The 15983-nt window shown below is 44.7% G+C and overlaps 1 protein-coding gene across 2 annotated transcripts in view; it reads right to left on the bottom strand.

The window, feature by feature from the left end:
• PRIMA1 (proline rich membrane anchor 1) overlaps window positions 1–15983 on the bottom strand; it is a 53647-nt gene that overhangs the window by 32973 nt on the left and 4691 nt on the right. For both annotated transcript variants that reach the window (XM_086748287.1, XM_086748288.1), the window contains exon 2: window positions 14103–14253. In XM_086748287.1, coding sequence (XP_086604413.1) covers window positions 14103–14253 — 151 coding nt within the window. The remainder of the gene's footprint in view (window positions 1–14102; window positions 14254–15983) is intronic.

Here is a 15983-nt window from a genome sequence, read left to right as displayed (position 1 = left end):
TTTAAGGGGGATACCACAATCACTACGCAGTGGGACCTTCTGCTATAATAAAAACATGTGTGGGATGATGCTGGAGAAATTCCCTTCCCTGCAGCTTTTACACTCTAGACACTGGTATTCTACACTCTCGGTTCCCCCCTCTCCTTAGTTCTCTTCCCCTTTCTATAAATACTTCCCTTCTGAACCAAGAACCACGCTCAGTTTTGTGCTTAGTTCTGAGGAGTGGAGTTTGCAGGAGGTGGAGGAAAGGGGCAGTTCTGCAGGAATTTTCTGAAGGTCATGGCCCTCGTGTTGCTGTGCTGCCTTGGTACATCTCGTGCAGCTGCTTTTCCCTAGCAGATTTGAGAGTCCTTTAGAAAATGTACGTATCATTAGGATCAAAATAAAAATAATACCAGATGAAAGTATTGGTCACTCATGCATAAGTGAAGTACGCCATGAGGAAGTAGCTTGTGCAACATCACTGCAGCTCAGTGAAGAAGCCAGGAAACAAAATGTCTTTTGACTCTCAGCCAGTCCTACGCTCTGGATCATGTTGCCTCCTCCTTGGGAGTCAGATACAAACAGTGGATTTGGCCATAGCTACATTACAAGGGTGGCAGCAGCAAACTGCTGTGTTGACTTCCCGGGCAGGCGCCAGGTCTCTGCCCCAGGCCGGCGTCAGTCTCTGCCCCAAGCTGGGACGCTGACGCCGTGCCCAGGAGCTCTGTGGTTGAGACCTAGGGATAGAAACAAGGTGGGATCCCACAAGATGCCCAGAAGAGCTGATGCTAAGCTTACAGGATAACTTGAATTGGTTTTGGCACAGCTGCGGAGGAAGACTAGTATTTCAGTTCTGAGTCCTACATGCTCATGGAAGAATGATGATGCAGGCAGCAGAGCAGTCAAAGGACTATCAAAAAAAGTAGGAAAGGAAAGTCTGTGCTCCAAAAAATCGGCAGGCTGAGGGCCAGATCTGCCAGCCTTAATCCTATTAGGTTGTTGGTAAAGCTGATAGAACCTGCCAGAACTGAGGTACAGCCCCGCAAATAGGAGCAAAACATGGTTTTAGCTGCCAAGGTCCTTTGGAGGAGAGTGGGGCTAGCAAGCACAGAGGGAGAGTCTTTTCTCTAAAGTGTGATCTGGAAAAGCAGTAGCATTTAAAGGCGTTGTGGAAAAAAAAGGCTTTTAAGGAGATTACATCATAGCTAGCTTCTGTGTTAACACTCGGCTCTGGCATTTTTCTTTACAATGGATGCTCACGTCAGCCACTGCCCTCTGATCCGACTTTGTCACATGTTTTTCTAACCAGCAGTCTCCCGATGAGACGCTCTTTCTCCCTCGCCATCTGATTCTCCCTCAGCAAAAAGGATGGAATTGTTTCTACCCCGATTAAATCACACCCTATCGGTTTCTGTTCTGAGCAAATGAGCACTGAAGCCTGCACCTTGCGATGCAGCCTCCTCCTCGCAGCAACACAGACGTTCTGGGCACCGTCACATTCCCCTGCTCTCTGCAACCTCCATCGGCACCAGGCTGGGTAGCACTGAGACAATTCTAGTGACACCCCCAGACTGTCCTAACTGCTGCCTCTTCATGAGACCCATCACTCAAGCAAACCCTGCCGCACTTGGTGGCCTGCTTTCCGAAACGCAGGAGTTGTCGATCAGATTAGTGGGTATCTGGTGCCTCTATGAAACAGGTCAGAAGTGCCTGAAAATTTGCTGTTAAATTAGTACCCTGCAACTTATTTTAGAAGGTGAACTGATTTCCAGAGGTTCTGAGCACTCAGAGAGCCAAGATGCTTTAACTTGGGTATGTAGATATACAACCTTAAGCTTAATTTTCTGAGTTTTATGACACAGGCTTTATCCTCCCTTTACTTAGGCAGACTATCACTGTGGGTAGAAGACAGAAATTCCTTTCAGGGTGTGGGTTCCAGTCTCAGCTCTCCCCTTTGCTTGTTGGGTGATTTTGGAAAGATTTTTCACTCACAGACTCTGTTTCTCCTTCTCCAGGATGGTGACAGTAGCGCCAGGTTTCCAAACTGGTGCAAGATGTACGGATAAAAAGTGCAACATAAGGCTGTATGTCAGCACTGTTGTTATGTCTTTCCCAGTTCTCTAATAGGGTAAATAGGTAAATTTATAAGTACTTCATCTATATTTCTACAAGAACTAGCTGTATTTCCCTGACCTTCCCGTCAACTACCTACTCAGGCAAACACAGCAGCGAGGCCACTGCGAGGTCTATGGCAGAACAGCAGCACGGCACTGACCTGGGGACAGTAATTCTCAGTTCTTTTGAACAGAGGCACCACTGAGAGGCACAGACACATCCAGCACAGTACCATCCACTTCATTGCACAAACACATGGTCTGGCTCTCCAGCCGCCAGCAATGGGCGCAGAGAGCATGGGCTATTCTTCAGCGGGGAAAAAAATCACTGCTGAGGATCATCTGCTTGCCCCAGCAAACCGTGGGACCTTGTCACGTTATGGCAGTTAAAACGGTATCCTGAGAAAAGAGGCCTGAAAACATTGAACTTTCATGCTAAGACTGCCTTTGCCATTTCAGTGCTCTGCTACCTGAAAGCATAGCAGTATACTTCCATCAGTAATCAACAAGTCCACACGCATGCATGCATACATACATACAGACATTTTTATATATCCCTCCTCCATTCTCCTTTGGCTGGCACAGATTTCCTAGAGAGGATCTAAAAATGAGTATGATACACAGAGGTGAGTGAAATCCCAACACATTTTAAGGATGAACTTAGCACCTGTAATAGGCTGTAATCAGCCTTGCAGACCAAGTGGGTACCACAGCTCATCCTCTGCCAGTGTGTTCCTGGTAAGCCTGTCCCTTGGCCGCTTCTGCGAGAAGCCGGTCGGCTGCCCCACTGCACGAAGCTCTGGCTTCCTCGCTGCATCTTGTAACAAGGTTGAAGAAAATCAGAAGCTTCGGTTCTGGCATTTGCTGTGGTGGGTCTCCTGCCTGCTGAGACCCACAGAATTCAACACAGGTGTGAACAACTTCAACACGGGCAGGAGGAGATTTGCTGCTATGAATTGAATGTGTGGAGACTTCTTCAAGCTTCTCAGGTAAAGGGCTACCCTTGCTTGCAGGCTTATGGCACTGGGCCCTGAGGCATTTGACATCAGACAAAAGTAGAGACCAGTGAAAGAAGTAAAGTGTCACTTCCAAACTGGAACTCACTGGGGACAGGAGATGCATTTTCCCACAGTGCTTTCCTCCTCCATCACATAGCCAGTATCACCTCCCAGATCCACCACAGTAAGACAGCTATGAAAAGAAATTAGTCTTCTGGATAGCTGTCTCTCCCAGTCAAGCTGACTTTCTTTCAGGCTGCTTCAGAGACTGTTTTAGGGCAGAAGACGGGCTCATTACCAGCTACCAGGTACTTCAGGGACAGACAAGCTCCTGCATGGAGTGGTGCAGCTGCAGAGGACACCTCATGGAGAAGTGACTGCCAAGGAGCAAAGACATGAGTAGAAAATTGGCCTCGTCCTCCCTCACAACCTGCTGGCTACCACCCGCCTCAGGTCAGCAGAGAGGAAATGCTTAGTAGACAGCACATAGAAAGCATCTGTCCCCTCCAAAATAAGGTGGAGTGGGCCATGGCTTAGGACGCTTGTTGGGAGTTAAGTGTTTTGCAAGGTTCATTCAGCACCTATCTGCATTTTTAGATGACAAAAGCCCTTAAAAAGCTACTCCTTGCTGTTACTGAGCCTCAGGCACCCTTGGATGAAATCCATGCCCCAATGGGTGCAGCTGAGCCTGTTAAGGTACTGTGGTAATGGCATCCATATGGACAATGTAGTACACTAGTGATAGACTCTCCAGGCTGTTAATTCCCATATCTGCTGACATACGCTCCTTTGTCAGGGTTCTGTTAAGTGACACAGTGATGCTTTGCACCACACGTTCTTGTCCAGCCCCTCAGGCTGCCTCCTTCCTCATATTAGCATGCGGTGACGGTGTGGCCGTAGGCTCTGCCTCTTGCTCCTGACACGGTGAATGCCTTACCTTCCATGCTGTGTGGGGGTGCAGCCTCCTCTTCGATGGGTGGTAGGACGAGACACAGCTGACCAATTCTGTAGCAATTACTGTTTTGAGCCTAAAAATAATAATCTTCAGTGCCTGACATCCACTAGTCTCAAATAAGTTTACAGAGGTGGAAAAACATCTCAGTTTCAGACATGATAACCCTGAGGGGCTGATAGGATAGTTGACTCTCTCGGGATCTGCCAGCAGGTCGGTGGCAGAGGGAGAAGCAGCACCCTGGGATCTCTTTTCACTGTTCCCCACAGGGTGAGCAAGACGCCTCGTCTGCAGCATTCACAGTACGTCACCATCACGTCTTCTGATAGCTTATCCATCTTTCAGCTCTTGCCATGAACAGGCCTTCAAAAGAGGGATGATACAGGCTGAAATCCAAACAGCTGAAATACGATTTCAGAAGTCTACACTGATGACCAGTCTTTCACCAGCAAATTATTAATAAGATACCTCAGGGCTGGTAGACTCAATCCCACAAAAAGATGACAGATTTCCTTAGTATAGTATTCTATATATAGATCAAATAGAGGTCCAGGTCTACACAACATCTTCAGGCTGAACAGGATTCACGAGTGGTGCCATCAAAGTCATGGGCGATGAAATGTGAGTAAAATTCAGTGCTATTGGTATGACTAAGATATTATCTCTTAGATCCTTTGCGGCTCTTTAGAGAGCTCAGGAATCTCCAGATAATAGCAAAGACTGGACAAGCCTCACAGCCGGGAGCTGAAACTTTCCAAAATCAGTGCCATCAATGAAGGCAGATACAAAACCATCTTCAGCCAACTGCAGGATGAATTTCCTAACACAAATTGTGGAAGATTTGGAAATACTTGGAATGTTTTCCTAAGGTGCTAGTAGCAAAAGTTTCTAAGGCACTAGTTTGTGTCCATGTCTGAAAAATTAATGATTTGCCTGGTGAGCATTGAGATACTATATGGAGAGAGCGACTGTGACAGACATATACTTTAGATTGCTCAGTACAGATGGTTTTAAAGAGTTCACTTTGCAAAGAAAGCCATACTGCACGTCATATGTCTGAATCTTAGGGAATAGCCGGCTAAGTAGCAGATACTCTGTTTGTGTACAGCATCTATATAAGCATAATCCTCCTGTTTGACATTACATAGTTTATTCTTGCATCATTTCAGTTGCTCAGTTACTGCTGGAAGTAAGGGCTACAGCTATCCCTTAAAAATGTCCCTGAGGAGACCAATTAATAATTCGCCTACCTAGTGCACTCAAGTTCCTTATCCAAATTGCATTCAGGTTCAACTTAAGGGAAATAAAACTGACGACCCATCCAGAGTAAAATGGAACCGAAATGTGAAATGCCTTCCAAACCAGGGGTAAATTTAATTCTAATAAAAATAAAATTACATTTATCAACTGATAAATTTTCATGCAATGTCCATAAAATACTGAATACTTAAAATGGCAATTACATTACATTAATAGATCAAGTCATTTCACCATGCCAAATGTCCAGCATGAAGTCCTCACTCACCACTCAGAGTACATTTGTAACTCTCTGAAAGCTAAAAGACAAGACACAGGCTACCTGACAGTCAGAAAACCAAGCAAATTGGTTACTGGTGGCCATCTGCACTTTCCTCAGGCTTTACACAGAAGTCTGGATCTGCAGAGGTAGGGAACTTTTGCAGAGATGCTGCTCACCATCGCTCTCTACTGAAGCCTACAGCAGTAGGCAGCCAGTGCTGCAGAATGATGCCCCGTACGGCTGAGGTAGGGCACCTACAGCTTGCCAAATCAAACCGAGGGTTAAACCAAACCCTCCCTTTGCTCCATGGATAGTCATTTCCTTTGACAATGGCTATGAAATAAGATTATGCACTGCTTCCTAAAGGAAAGGAAAATGTCCAGGGATGACTCAATAGAATCTGGTCCATTGGTAAAAGTCCAGTTTAATAGCAGCCTTTGTCAAAGAACAAATTTTTGTTTGAAATATTTCTAACCAATGAAATGATGAAATATAATCTCCATTTAAAAGACACTTCAAAACTATAAATCTACTAATTTTAATAACAATTAGAAATTCACAATTTGCTGCTATAAATATCGGGTTATAATGTGATATGATTTACTAGTGGAATCGTTACATTAACTTGCATAATTAATATAGTTTTTGGCAGTGGCATCAGTTATTAACCTATGTTTGTACTATAGTAATGGACACTATATACTCACTTTGGGATAACATCCCAAATGTCCAAGCTACTGCTTCCTTGATCTGCTATGCAAACTTCAAAATTACCCACAAGTTGCAATTACACAGGCAGCGCAACACCTTTATATCACGTTTACAACAAAGACAATGCACAAAACCATTACAAGAACACACATCTTTCCGGGTATGCTGTAGCAAGGTCAGCTGCTTAGCCTTCCTGCTAGAACAGCTTGTGCCAATTAAGAGTCGACTTCTGACTTGTCAAGACGAGGCACAACCTCAATTGTAGGTGAAATTCTGAGGCACAACCTACAATTACTTGTAAATCAGCAGACCCTCACTCATCAGTAACTTCACTGAAGATTTCTAATCTTCTTAATCAGTGTAATGGTAGGCATGTACAAATGGACTGCCACCCACTCAGGGAATTAATGTCTTCAGCTTAGCCAACTCCTTTTGCTTAAAAAATAAATAAATCAGGCTGTGGGAGTATGCATCTCAGAGTAGAAAGGACTGCTGTACTGCAGAATCAGTTTAATATCTAATGCTTCCTTTTTCAAAATTAGACAATACTTTTAGTCTATAGATAACAGAAATCCTACCGATTCCTGCACTGCAAAATCTGGCCTGAGGCGCTGACTTTTAAACACTTCAAAATGTATGAACGAGTGCATTTTCAAGAGAGTGGATTTTTCCATAATATGGATTTATCACTGCATTAAAAATGCAAAACAAATCTGCAAGGTCCCAGAGCAGGGGGAAGATTCATCACTTGCCTAAATAAAAATTAGACTTGACAAAACATTTAAGAATTTATTGTGGTGAAAAACTGTGAACTGGGAAAGTAATGGAAGCTGTGGCTGACAGACTGATCTAACCAGTGTTTTACCAAGACAGACAGAGAGCTCACAAGAGTGCAATATGAGGAGATGTTAGGGGCACGAGTGATGTCAGAATCCTACCACCAGAGTATGAGCATGAACCTTTCCAGTCTTACTTGCTTTCTAGTCACTAATCCAGCTCTTCAGACTTAATATAACATCCCAGATGTCCAAACTATTTCACACTTCATATTTGACTGCTGCTTAAGAAATCTCCTCATCCTAAAAAAAATTCTCAATTTAACTGGGAGATGAGGACTTGTAACTTTTATTCCTATGCCAGAAATAACTGTACTAAATGCAAAAAACCCTCAGGATTTTGAAGTCTTTATGTCTTTAGTGATAAAATCACAGGTGCCTGCAGTTTGAGGTAGGAAATCTAATCACTGCATTTCTGATGTAGGTGGGTAAATTCTGCCTAAATCCCATCTTGGACTCTTAATGATTTGATTCACTGTGCTAACAGAGAAGGTAGCGTCTGTGATGTGAGAAGAACGCAATGGGGACCCGAACTACACTCTGATGTGCCATCATCCATGACTCCAGGCTGCGGGGCTGCATTTCGATTTAGACTTGAAAATCTTAGAATCCTACTACCAGTTCTTAGAGCCACAATCCTCCAATAAAATGAAAGTGTATGTGGGCGAAGACAAGAACTGAATTCTAGTTTCACTTTGTAAATGATAAACAATGCTCTCACACAAGACTGTAACACAAGACAGTATGACAGCTGTGTTACCAAAACTGAAAGGGCTTCCCTGTTTCAGCATTCTGCTTGCATTAAAAAAAAAAAAAATCACTGTCTAGACCAGACTTGTGGTAAAATAATATTCTCTCACAGTAGCTGTCACTACCATAAATGTCTTGATGTAGGAGTCAATGTGCCCACTCCCCTTTTGGTGCTACTGTAGTTCTCTTCCATCACTGCTCAGTTTTGGTAGTCGCTATGTACGAAGTATGGATGAAAACATCTTCCCCATACTATAAAACAAAAACATCCCCATCTGTTTGCTAACAAATACTTTGGGCATCAGCACTCGGGATAAGTTAATCCAAGACTCCTGCCCAAATATCTCAAAAATACTCAGAAGCAGTCCTTCTGGCAGAAGAGCTGTAGATGAGGGCTGGTCCCTCCAAATGAGCCCTTAGGGTCAGAAGTGCATTTGCAGCACCTTTTTGGAAAGGTGCAAAGCACTCACAAGACAAAACATCTTCCCAAAGGGAATCAAAGTCAGAGCTCTCTGAGATGCTGAGCCCATACCACAGGAGCTATACCAGGCTGCCTGCAACAAAGTCTTTGGCACTTCATGCTTTAAAAGATGTGGTAGCCTCCAGGAGCATCTCAATCCAGTTTTGCAAGCACAACCTCCCCTCAACTTCTGGAGGACAATCACAGTCCTCTGCCAAGGCAAAAGGTCCTTTTGGCATTATGTAGACAAGCACATCAACATCTGCATGCATGTAGCACAAGAAACGATGTGGTGAGCATCAGGACCATGCTCAGCTCTCCAGCACGAATGGCCAGCTAGAGACAGGGCTCAGTGTGAGGCTCAAACTCATTCTCTGGATCCACACTGGGTTGCCTTTTCCATTCTACTGCCAGGATTTAGGTTGTACAAAAGCCTAAGGAAAAAACACTTCTTATTCTTTTTATGTCCCAGAGCCATACATTTTTTCCTTTCTAAAACAAGTTCCTGCTGAGAAAGACTATGCTGTTAACAGTCAGCAAGCCAAATCTGCAAATTTTAGATGCTTTAAAACCTACTCAAAGGTTTAAGAAGTTCAAGACTATTCCAGTACTTTGGACTCCTACATATACACACACATGGTGACCATCTGTCCTAAAAGATGCGAACGTCCTTAGCTTTCCTACTTGTACTGAAGGGACCCTGCACACTTTCTGAAATTAAGCTATACATCTGTGCTCATATAGTTGCCAAAAAAAGTTGTGCTCTTCCTGCAGTTGGTCATTTTTATCTTGGCATTTTCACCAGCCCAAATAATTAGTTAATTAGATGTACTATCTCCAAAGATAAAGGAAAATATTTCACCTTGAAAAACAAAACCAAACAATTACACCCTGGAGATTAGAGTCCCCTGCAGTGATGTCATCCACTTTGGCTTTGCACAGACTTGATTGTGCTTTATCTCAGCTGATAGCTCAGAGCAAACTTTCACTGAGGTCAGGAGATGCAAAGACCTCATTGTCTACTTACGTGCAAACGTCCAACGAGTCAAAGGCTCGTTCATGCATTCAGATTCAGCTGTACCAGTACATCTTGTAATGATATCAGATAAAAGCTTGTATTTCAGTTTCCTCCTGTAAATTTTGATTGAAGCAATGTTTGACTGGACACTTGCATCATCCAGAGAGGGGATGGCAGTACCATGGACTCCTCACCCAATGCAGGGGATAGGTAGGGCAGAGACAGCAAGTGTTGCTAACTAGCAAGTGAGGAGTTCATGCTGAACGTCTCTTCTCTTCCTTATACCATTTTGAAGAAGTCACTTCTGAAATGTTTTTTCCTCAAACCTTACACAGGTTAAAACTGATACTGACTCCAGAGTATGTCTAGCTTTAACCCTTTTCTGTTTTTAAAGTCTAGCTTCTACTTCCAAACAAAGCTCCTTCTTCTTTGCATTGCCCCTGAAGAAACCTGCACGCTCACAGAGTGTTTCAGAGTTGACAAAAACAGCAGTATTTTAGATTTTGAAGGGTCAACATCATTTGAACCAGCTTAATCTCATGGGTCTGTGAAGCCAGGCTAGAAATGCTGCCTAAACAAGTACTTTATCCACCTTGTCTCAGTACTGGCTGAAATCCAGAGACAAGGAGGAAAGCAGATGCAGGGGGAGGGGGTGGTGGAAAACAGTTAATGAAAGGCCAGGTTCTGAGCATCTCTATCTCCTTTGGGACATTACAGTCACATCTTGGGAACACACTCAGTTTCACTGAAAGTTCCTCCTTTCTTTGCTGTCAGCATCTAAACTTAGTTGCCCTTAGGCCCCCCAGAGCCTCATTAACTTTCCCTTCACTTCATCAATGAGCAGTTTTCTAGGCACGGGTAAAAGAGCAGGCTACTGCTTGCATAAGGAGAGTTACTCTGGAAACATCAATATGCCAGATCGTCTAGAGGAAGTGTAATTGGCTCAGTGACCATGTCTCCTGATGGTCCCTACCACTTTGTTGCACAGTCCCCACCATCCTAGTTACTTCTCACACAGGCTGGAGCCTCAGTTTCCTTGAAGACCCCCAGTAAGGTACACATCTTAGTGGTGGTGTTAGGTTGATGGTTGGACTTGATGATCTTAGAGGGATTTTCCAACCTTAAAGGTTCTACGATTCTATGATCCATACCAAACAAGACAGCAGTATCTCAGTGGGACGTCAACAAACTGCATCTGGAATGAACTCAAAACTGAAATGCTTCATGTGTCTCACTTTACAGAAAGAGAGAAGGCTGAACTAGCAATACTGAGAGAACTAGCATCCATGGGGATCAGTGTGGCCAGTCCTAGCCCTTATTTAAACACCACAAAACAGACAGATTCACTGGGGCAGACCAGAAGCCCTCCTTAGGGAGGAGGAGGCACATGGATATGCTGCCACAAGGGAATGTCCCGTGACAGCTGCAGAGTGGATGGAGTGAAGGCAGGAACAAGGCTTGGAAGGGACATGGGAAGCACCAGTGGTCTTCATGAAGGAGTTAGAAACGTGGGAAAAGGAGCCTGGGGTCATGGCTGAAGGAGGACAAAACCCGTCTACGTTTTCTTCCCTGGGCCCTGCAGATCAGGTGGCAGAGGCACTCCTTGAATTAATCAGTCCATAATTCTGTTGTCCATGTTTGTAAATATAGGGGCCACATGATCTAATTTAATTTCCCATATTCATATTGTTGAACAAATGACATGCCTCCCCAGGGTGCAACGAAACACACCCTACACCTTCCAGTTGTCAAGACATGACTATAATAGCGAGGTGCCTCCTAAAGCCTGGAAAGCTGGTGTTTCTACCATCACTCATGTACTTAGACCGACTGGTAAGTTGCGTGTGATTCTACTCACTTTCTGTGGAGGGAATTAGCTTATTGTCCCTCAGAGTAAAGACAACATTTACCAGTTATTATACATGAATTCCAGAATACACAACATTTAACAGATTTTGTTCAAATCTGTCTGCAGGACATAGAGCTAAAGGTCTGTCGCTGGATCAACCTGTAAATATCAAAATGCCTACAGAGACACTAAAAGCACTGCAATTGTTCCTGAAAGTCCTCAGTTGTCCTCAAGCACAATAAAAACCTTTCAGGGAGTGATTCAGCTGCTCACCGTTACTCTCTGCCATCCCATACATGCACCTAGAGTTTGCAAAACATTCAGGTGGTGTTGATGGAGAGGACACAAAGAGGGTCCCCTGCTTTTAAACAGCAGCAGCTGGAGACCAAACAGAACATGTTAAAGAGCACTAGATGGCTTCATTCAGAAGATAACTGAGCTGTCAGTGTCTGTAGTAACTGGATGGACAGGAACTTTGTATCTATTGGCTTTAATCATCAGGCCAAAACCACAGTAGCTGTTTTACAAGAATGTAGAAATGATCTAAACCTCTAACAACATTCAGTTTGATTGCAAAAAGAGCTTTTAAGGACAGCGCCTAGCAGGCTGCAGCCTTTTGTGGCTCACAAAGCTCTGAGAGCAATGCCAGCATCTTTCTGAAGTGCCTCACGGCACAGACACTGTACCTTGTAAAGGTAAAAAACTTGCAGCTCCTGGGCTGCTGCTTTTTGGCAGAGGTCTTTCCAGTACTTAACTTTAATCACTTAAAAAGTGCGAAGTGCAAGTCCAGCATCAATCACTTAATAAGAGCTTGTCTTGTCCCTTTACCACCCTCTCCTCTGAATGCTGTTTAAAAGCAGTGTCTATAACATCAATATTTAACCATGAGGCTTGCTCATTCTCACAAGGATGGAGATTGCTGTACATGTGGGCTGCACCACAGTGCATAGACAGCTGATAACAAAGAAAGCATCTTTCAAGATGAGGCACTTGATTGCTACTCTACAGCTTACTGGTGAAAGGAACGTGTAATCTATTTTTTTTTGTTACATTTGAAATGAAATAGCTTGTTTAAATATTAGTCATCTGGATTTATATAGCTCGTTTTTAGAACTGAGTTAGCATCTGGCAATCCAGTCTGAGTAAGCATCAGGCTATCCCAGTCGCAGGCCCATTTGATTTCTCTTTCCTCTTTTTGCAATGTGTGACAGACTTCTTTTTTTTTTTTCTGATATGATTTCCTTCCCACTTCACAGGAGACAAACCCACGCGCTCAGACCAGCTGCCTGACGGCAGCCTGGGGAGGGGAAGCAGCCTGGCAGCCGTGCTCTCCTCCCGGCACAGCTGAGCAGCCGGGCTGGTCCCTGGGCAGAAGCTGCCCTGCCACATCCCACATGGGCAAGAGCAGCTCCCTCAGGGCAAGGGAGTACCCCAGGTACAAGAAAACAGAGTGGCAATGTGCTTCATTTTCTGACTGTGAGACAAAAATCAAAGGAATTTTCAATACTACCATCCATGACATTTCCCTGAACATTGAAAAAGATTTTTCCTGCTATTAAAAACCTCCATCTCTGCTTTCCAAGCTATCTCTGTACTTCCTTTCCCAGATGTTTCACTGTTTTTTTGTTTTTTTTTTTTTTCTGCCTTTGCCTTAAATTTCTGCAATGTGGCACAAATGTGAAACATGCTCCTGGCAGAAAACACACTGTAAAATTCTGCCTGTCCTCTGCCCGGCTAAAAGCTGTGCAAAAGCCTTCTTCGTGTCTTCTGCACGTCTAGGGATGGCGCTGATAAAGACAAACAGCCAAATGATGCTACCTAATGATTTATTTTCCCTTGGGGGAAGCACTGAGAAGGATAATACTTTGCAACACTGTTCCCAAGGGAATTTACCTAAGCAAGGAGAGGAATTAATAGGCAGCCTTTTAGGGAGAGACAAATTTGAAAAAAAAATACAGAAGCGTTAAGGAGATATACCAGATCCAAACACCTGGGACCTGAAAGTGTCTGCGCAGGGTCCAGCCCATGTCCCTGCACCCAGCCAGCACAGGCAGTGCTGGCGAGGTCCATCCCACAGCAGACGGATTGCCTCTCTGGGGACCACCAGCAAAGCCATCGCTCTCCAGAAAGGATCTGTGCGTCAAGGATCACAGGAATAGCGATGCGGAAGGAAGCTGGCAGAGCTAGCCAGCAAGAACTGCAGGCACAAGGTGTGCCGGACAGGAGGATGCGAGGCTGGAAACCAGGAGGAGCTCGGATGGGCTGGATAAACTTGGGAGCACTGATTTGTATGAAGAGAAATAGATGAGCCTTAGCCTGTATGTGTATTAGTGGGAAAACTGCTCACTTGCCATTGACTCCTGGCATGCCTCTGACTTTTGTAACAGCTGTAAGCAATTTAAAAAAACCAAGCCTGACTCACTGCTGTGGTAAACCAGTAGAGCTCTGGTGTCTGTCCAGAAGACAGCCAAACTTGCAGGATGGTCTAGGCATGGTATTTAAATTTTTGCCTGCTTATAAATTAATTTGCCTCGGAGCACTCAGACCTCCAAGCTGCACATCTGACGAAACAGGAGGTCATGTAACTCAAGGGGAAGCACAGCACTGTTTCTGCATAGGAAAGTGTTTCCCAGGGCCAGGGCATTAGGGAATCATTTAAAGCTAGGGAATCATTTATAATACAATGAAAGCAGGAAATTTCTCTAGCTTTCCTCCAAAAGCCAAGCACTATTCATTGATGACAAAACAGATCTCCACCTCTATTGGAACTTTTTTCCCCTCCATCTGCTAAGTGGAAAATGACAGATGAGCTAGCTGTGCCCTCTCCCGCATCCCTTCTCCTTCTGCCTGTCCAGGTGTCTCTGTTGCTTTGCCCTCCCTCAGCACACCACAACCGTACCAGTGGCTACTTACTCGGCACCACTAGCAACCTCGGGGGCGGTGGAGGTGGAGGAGGCGGTGGTAACGGTGGAGGTAGCCTGCACTGGCAAATTTGCTGGCAGCCCTCTGTGACTTTCTCTGCTACAGGCTTGGAGCATGACTTCTGGGGCTCACCCTGAGTGATCTGTGAAGAAACAAGGCATTGCATGAGCAGCAGAAACAGTAAGAACTGATTTTCCATGAATGTTTTCCTTGGACTTGAGTACCTGAGCGGCTCCTCAGACCCGTAGTGAGACCTGAGCTCATGTCCCTCCCTAGGGCCACTACAAGGAGCTCTCTTCCCTACATGGTTCCCCTTTTTGATTTTTTTTGCTTAACACTTCACATATCTTCAAGACTTCTTTCCTTCTGTCAAATTTGGTTGAAATTGGTCAGCTGGTTTCTGAGTTATTATGGGGTAAGGAGAAGCTGGGCAGTAGCAGACAGTATGATTGCATAAGCCTTCTTTCCTTAGGAAAGCCATCTAGCAGCATGCATTATTCACAGGGTCATTGCTGCAAGCCAAAGAGAGCTAACAAAAATTACACGACAGGGTCAGGATTATGTTCATTTTCCTTATGGCACAACTGAAAGCCAGAGGAGATCTCGCCTCTGCTTTGTCAGCCTTGCTTTGATGTTCAGAGAGCATTTCACGGAGTGTTTCACTTCCCACCAAGAGGAGAGGGAGCCCACATTTTACTCATCTGCGGACCACAGCAATGACACGGTCAAAATGGAAAACCTACAAACTGTGACTCGTGGCCTCTGTAAGCTGCAGTGTCGGCAGCTGAAGACAGGACATTGCAGAATCCAAGTGTAGGCATCGCTTGGCCACAGGCAATGATTTAGCCAGTATTGGTATACAATATACTCAACAGCTTGATCTAGTCATGACAAGGACCATTTATTAACAGCACGTTTTCTCACCACCAATAGTAATATTCTATTCAGATGACTAGGGATTTAAGGAGTATTCAGTAAAATTCCTAATCCAAGGCTATGAAATGGAGTAAGTTCCCAATGAAAAGGAAATTTGCTGAACATCACAGGAGCTTCTGAGAGGTGTTAACTTTAGAGGTCTCTAGCCAGCTCTTTTTGAATGGACTGATACTGAGATGGAAAATACTGGATACAGTTTTAAGGAGATAAAGCCTAAAGCACTTTGAATGCAGGATTAGGAGACCACCTGGGACAGACTTGTGTCTCACTGAAGCTAAGGGCAGTTATGCTAGCTTTCAGCTCTTGCCTTGAACAGTTTGGTCTTGGGCAGGTTATTGTCCTAACAGTTTTGGCCTAACATAATCTTTAATTAGCCCTTTTCCATGACATGTTGGTGATTACAAAGAGGACGTCTCATGCCATGCTTTCTAACCTGTTTTAGGCAGGCCTATCCCATCCATGCCTATCCCCAGGGCCACCCAGGGTTGCCTTCTCCCCTCTCCTCTCTCCTGCCCAGATTTTGTTTCCCTTCCCATACTGTCTCCGGGTATGCAGTCTGTATCTTTTCCCCTTTCAGCCCAGCCCCTAGCCCCCAGCCCAGCCAGTGAGCCTCTCCTACCACCCAGAGCCAGGCACCGAGGGTGCTGTGCGGCCTCTCGGCTGCAGGAAAGCTGTACTCAGCCCTTTCATCTATTTCTGGCCCAAAAGAGAGACGTGGCTAATTAAAACAACATCACTGCACAAAGGACATGTTCACATGCGTAGGAGGTTTCTAAATGGAGAAAGATGCATTGCTCTGGCCTCGGGGAAACGGAGGTAGGGCTTTGTTGATTAAATATTATAGAGAGGGAGGAAAGAATAGGAGAGGCAAGGCACAGCTCACTTGGAAGGACAGCTCAGCACAGCACAAGTCAGAAGGCTCAGTTCTTTAAACAG

This window comes from Chlamydotis macqueenii, chromosome 5 (genome assembly GCF_036417535.1).
Source record: "Chlamydotis macqueenii isolate bChlMac1 chromosome 5, bChlMac1.mat, whole genome shotgun sequence".
NCBI lineage: Eukaryota > Metazoa > Chordata > Aves > Otidiformes > Otididae > Chlamydotis > Chlamydotis macqueenii.
Note: the sequence above shows the minus strand (reverse complement) of the source record. Positions and strands in the feature narration are given on the sequence as shown.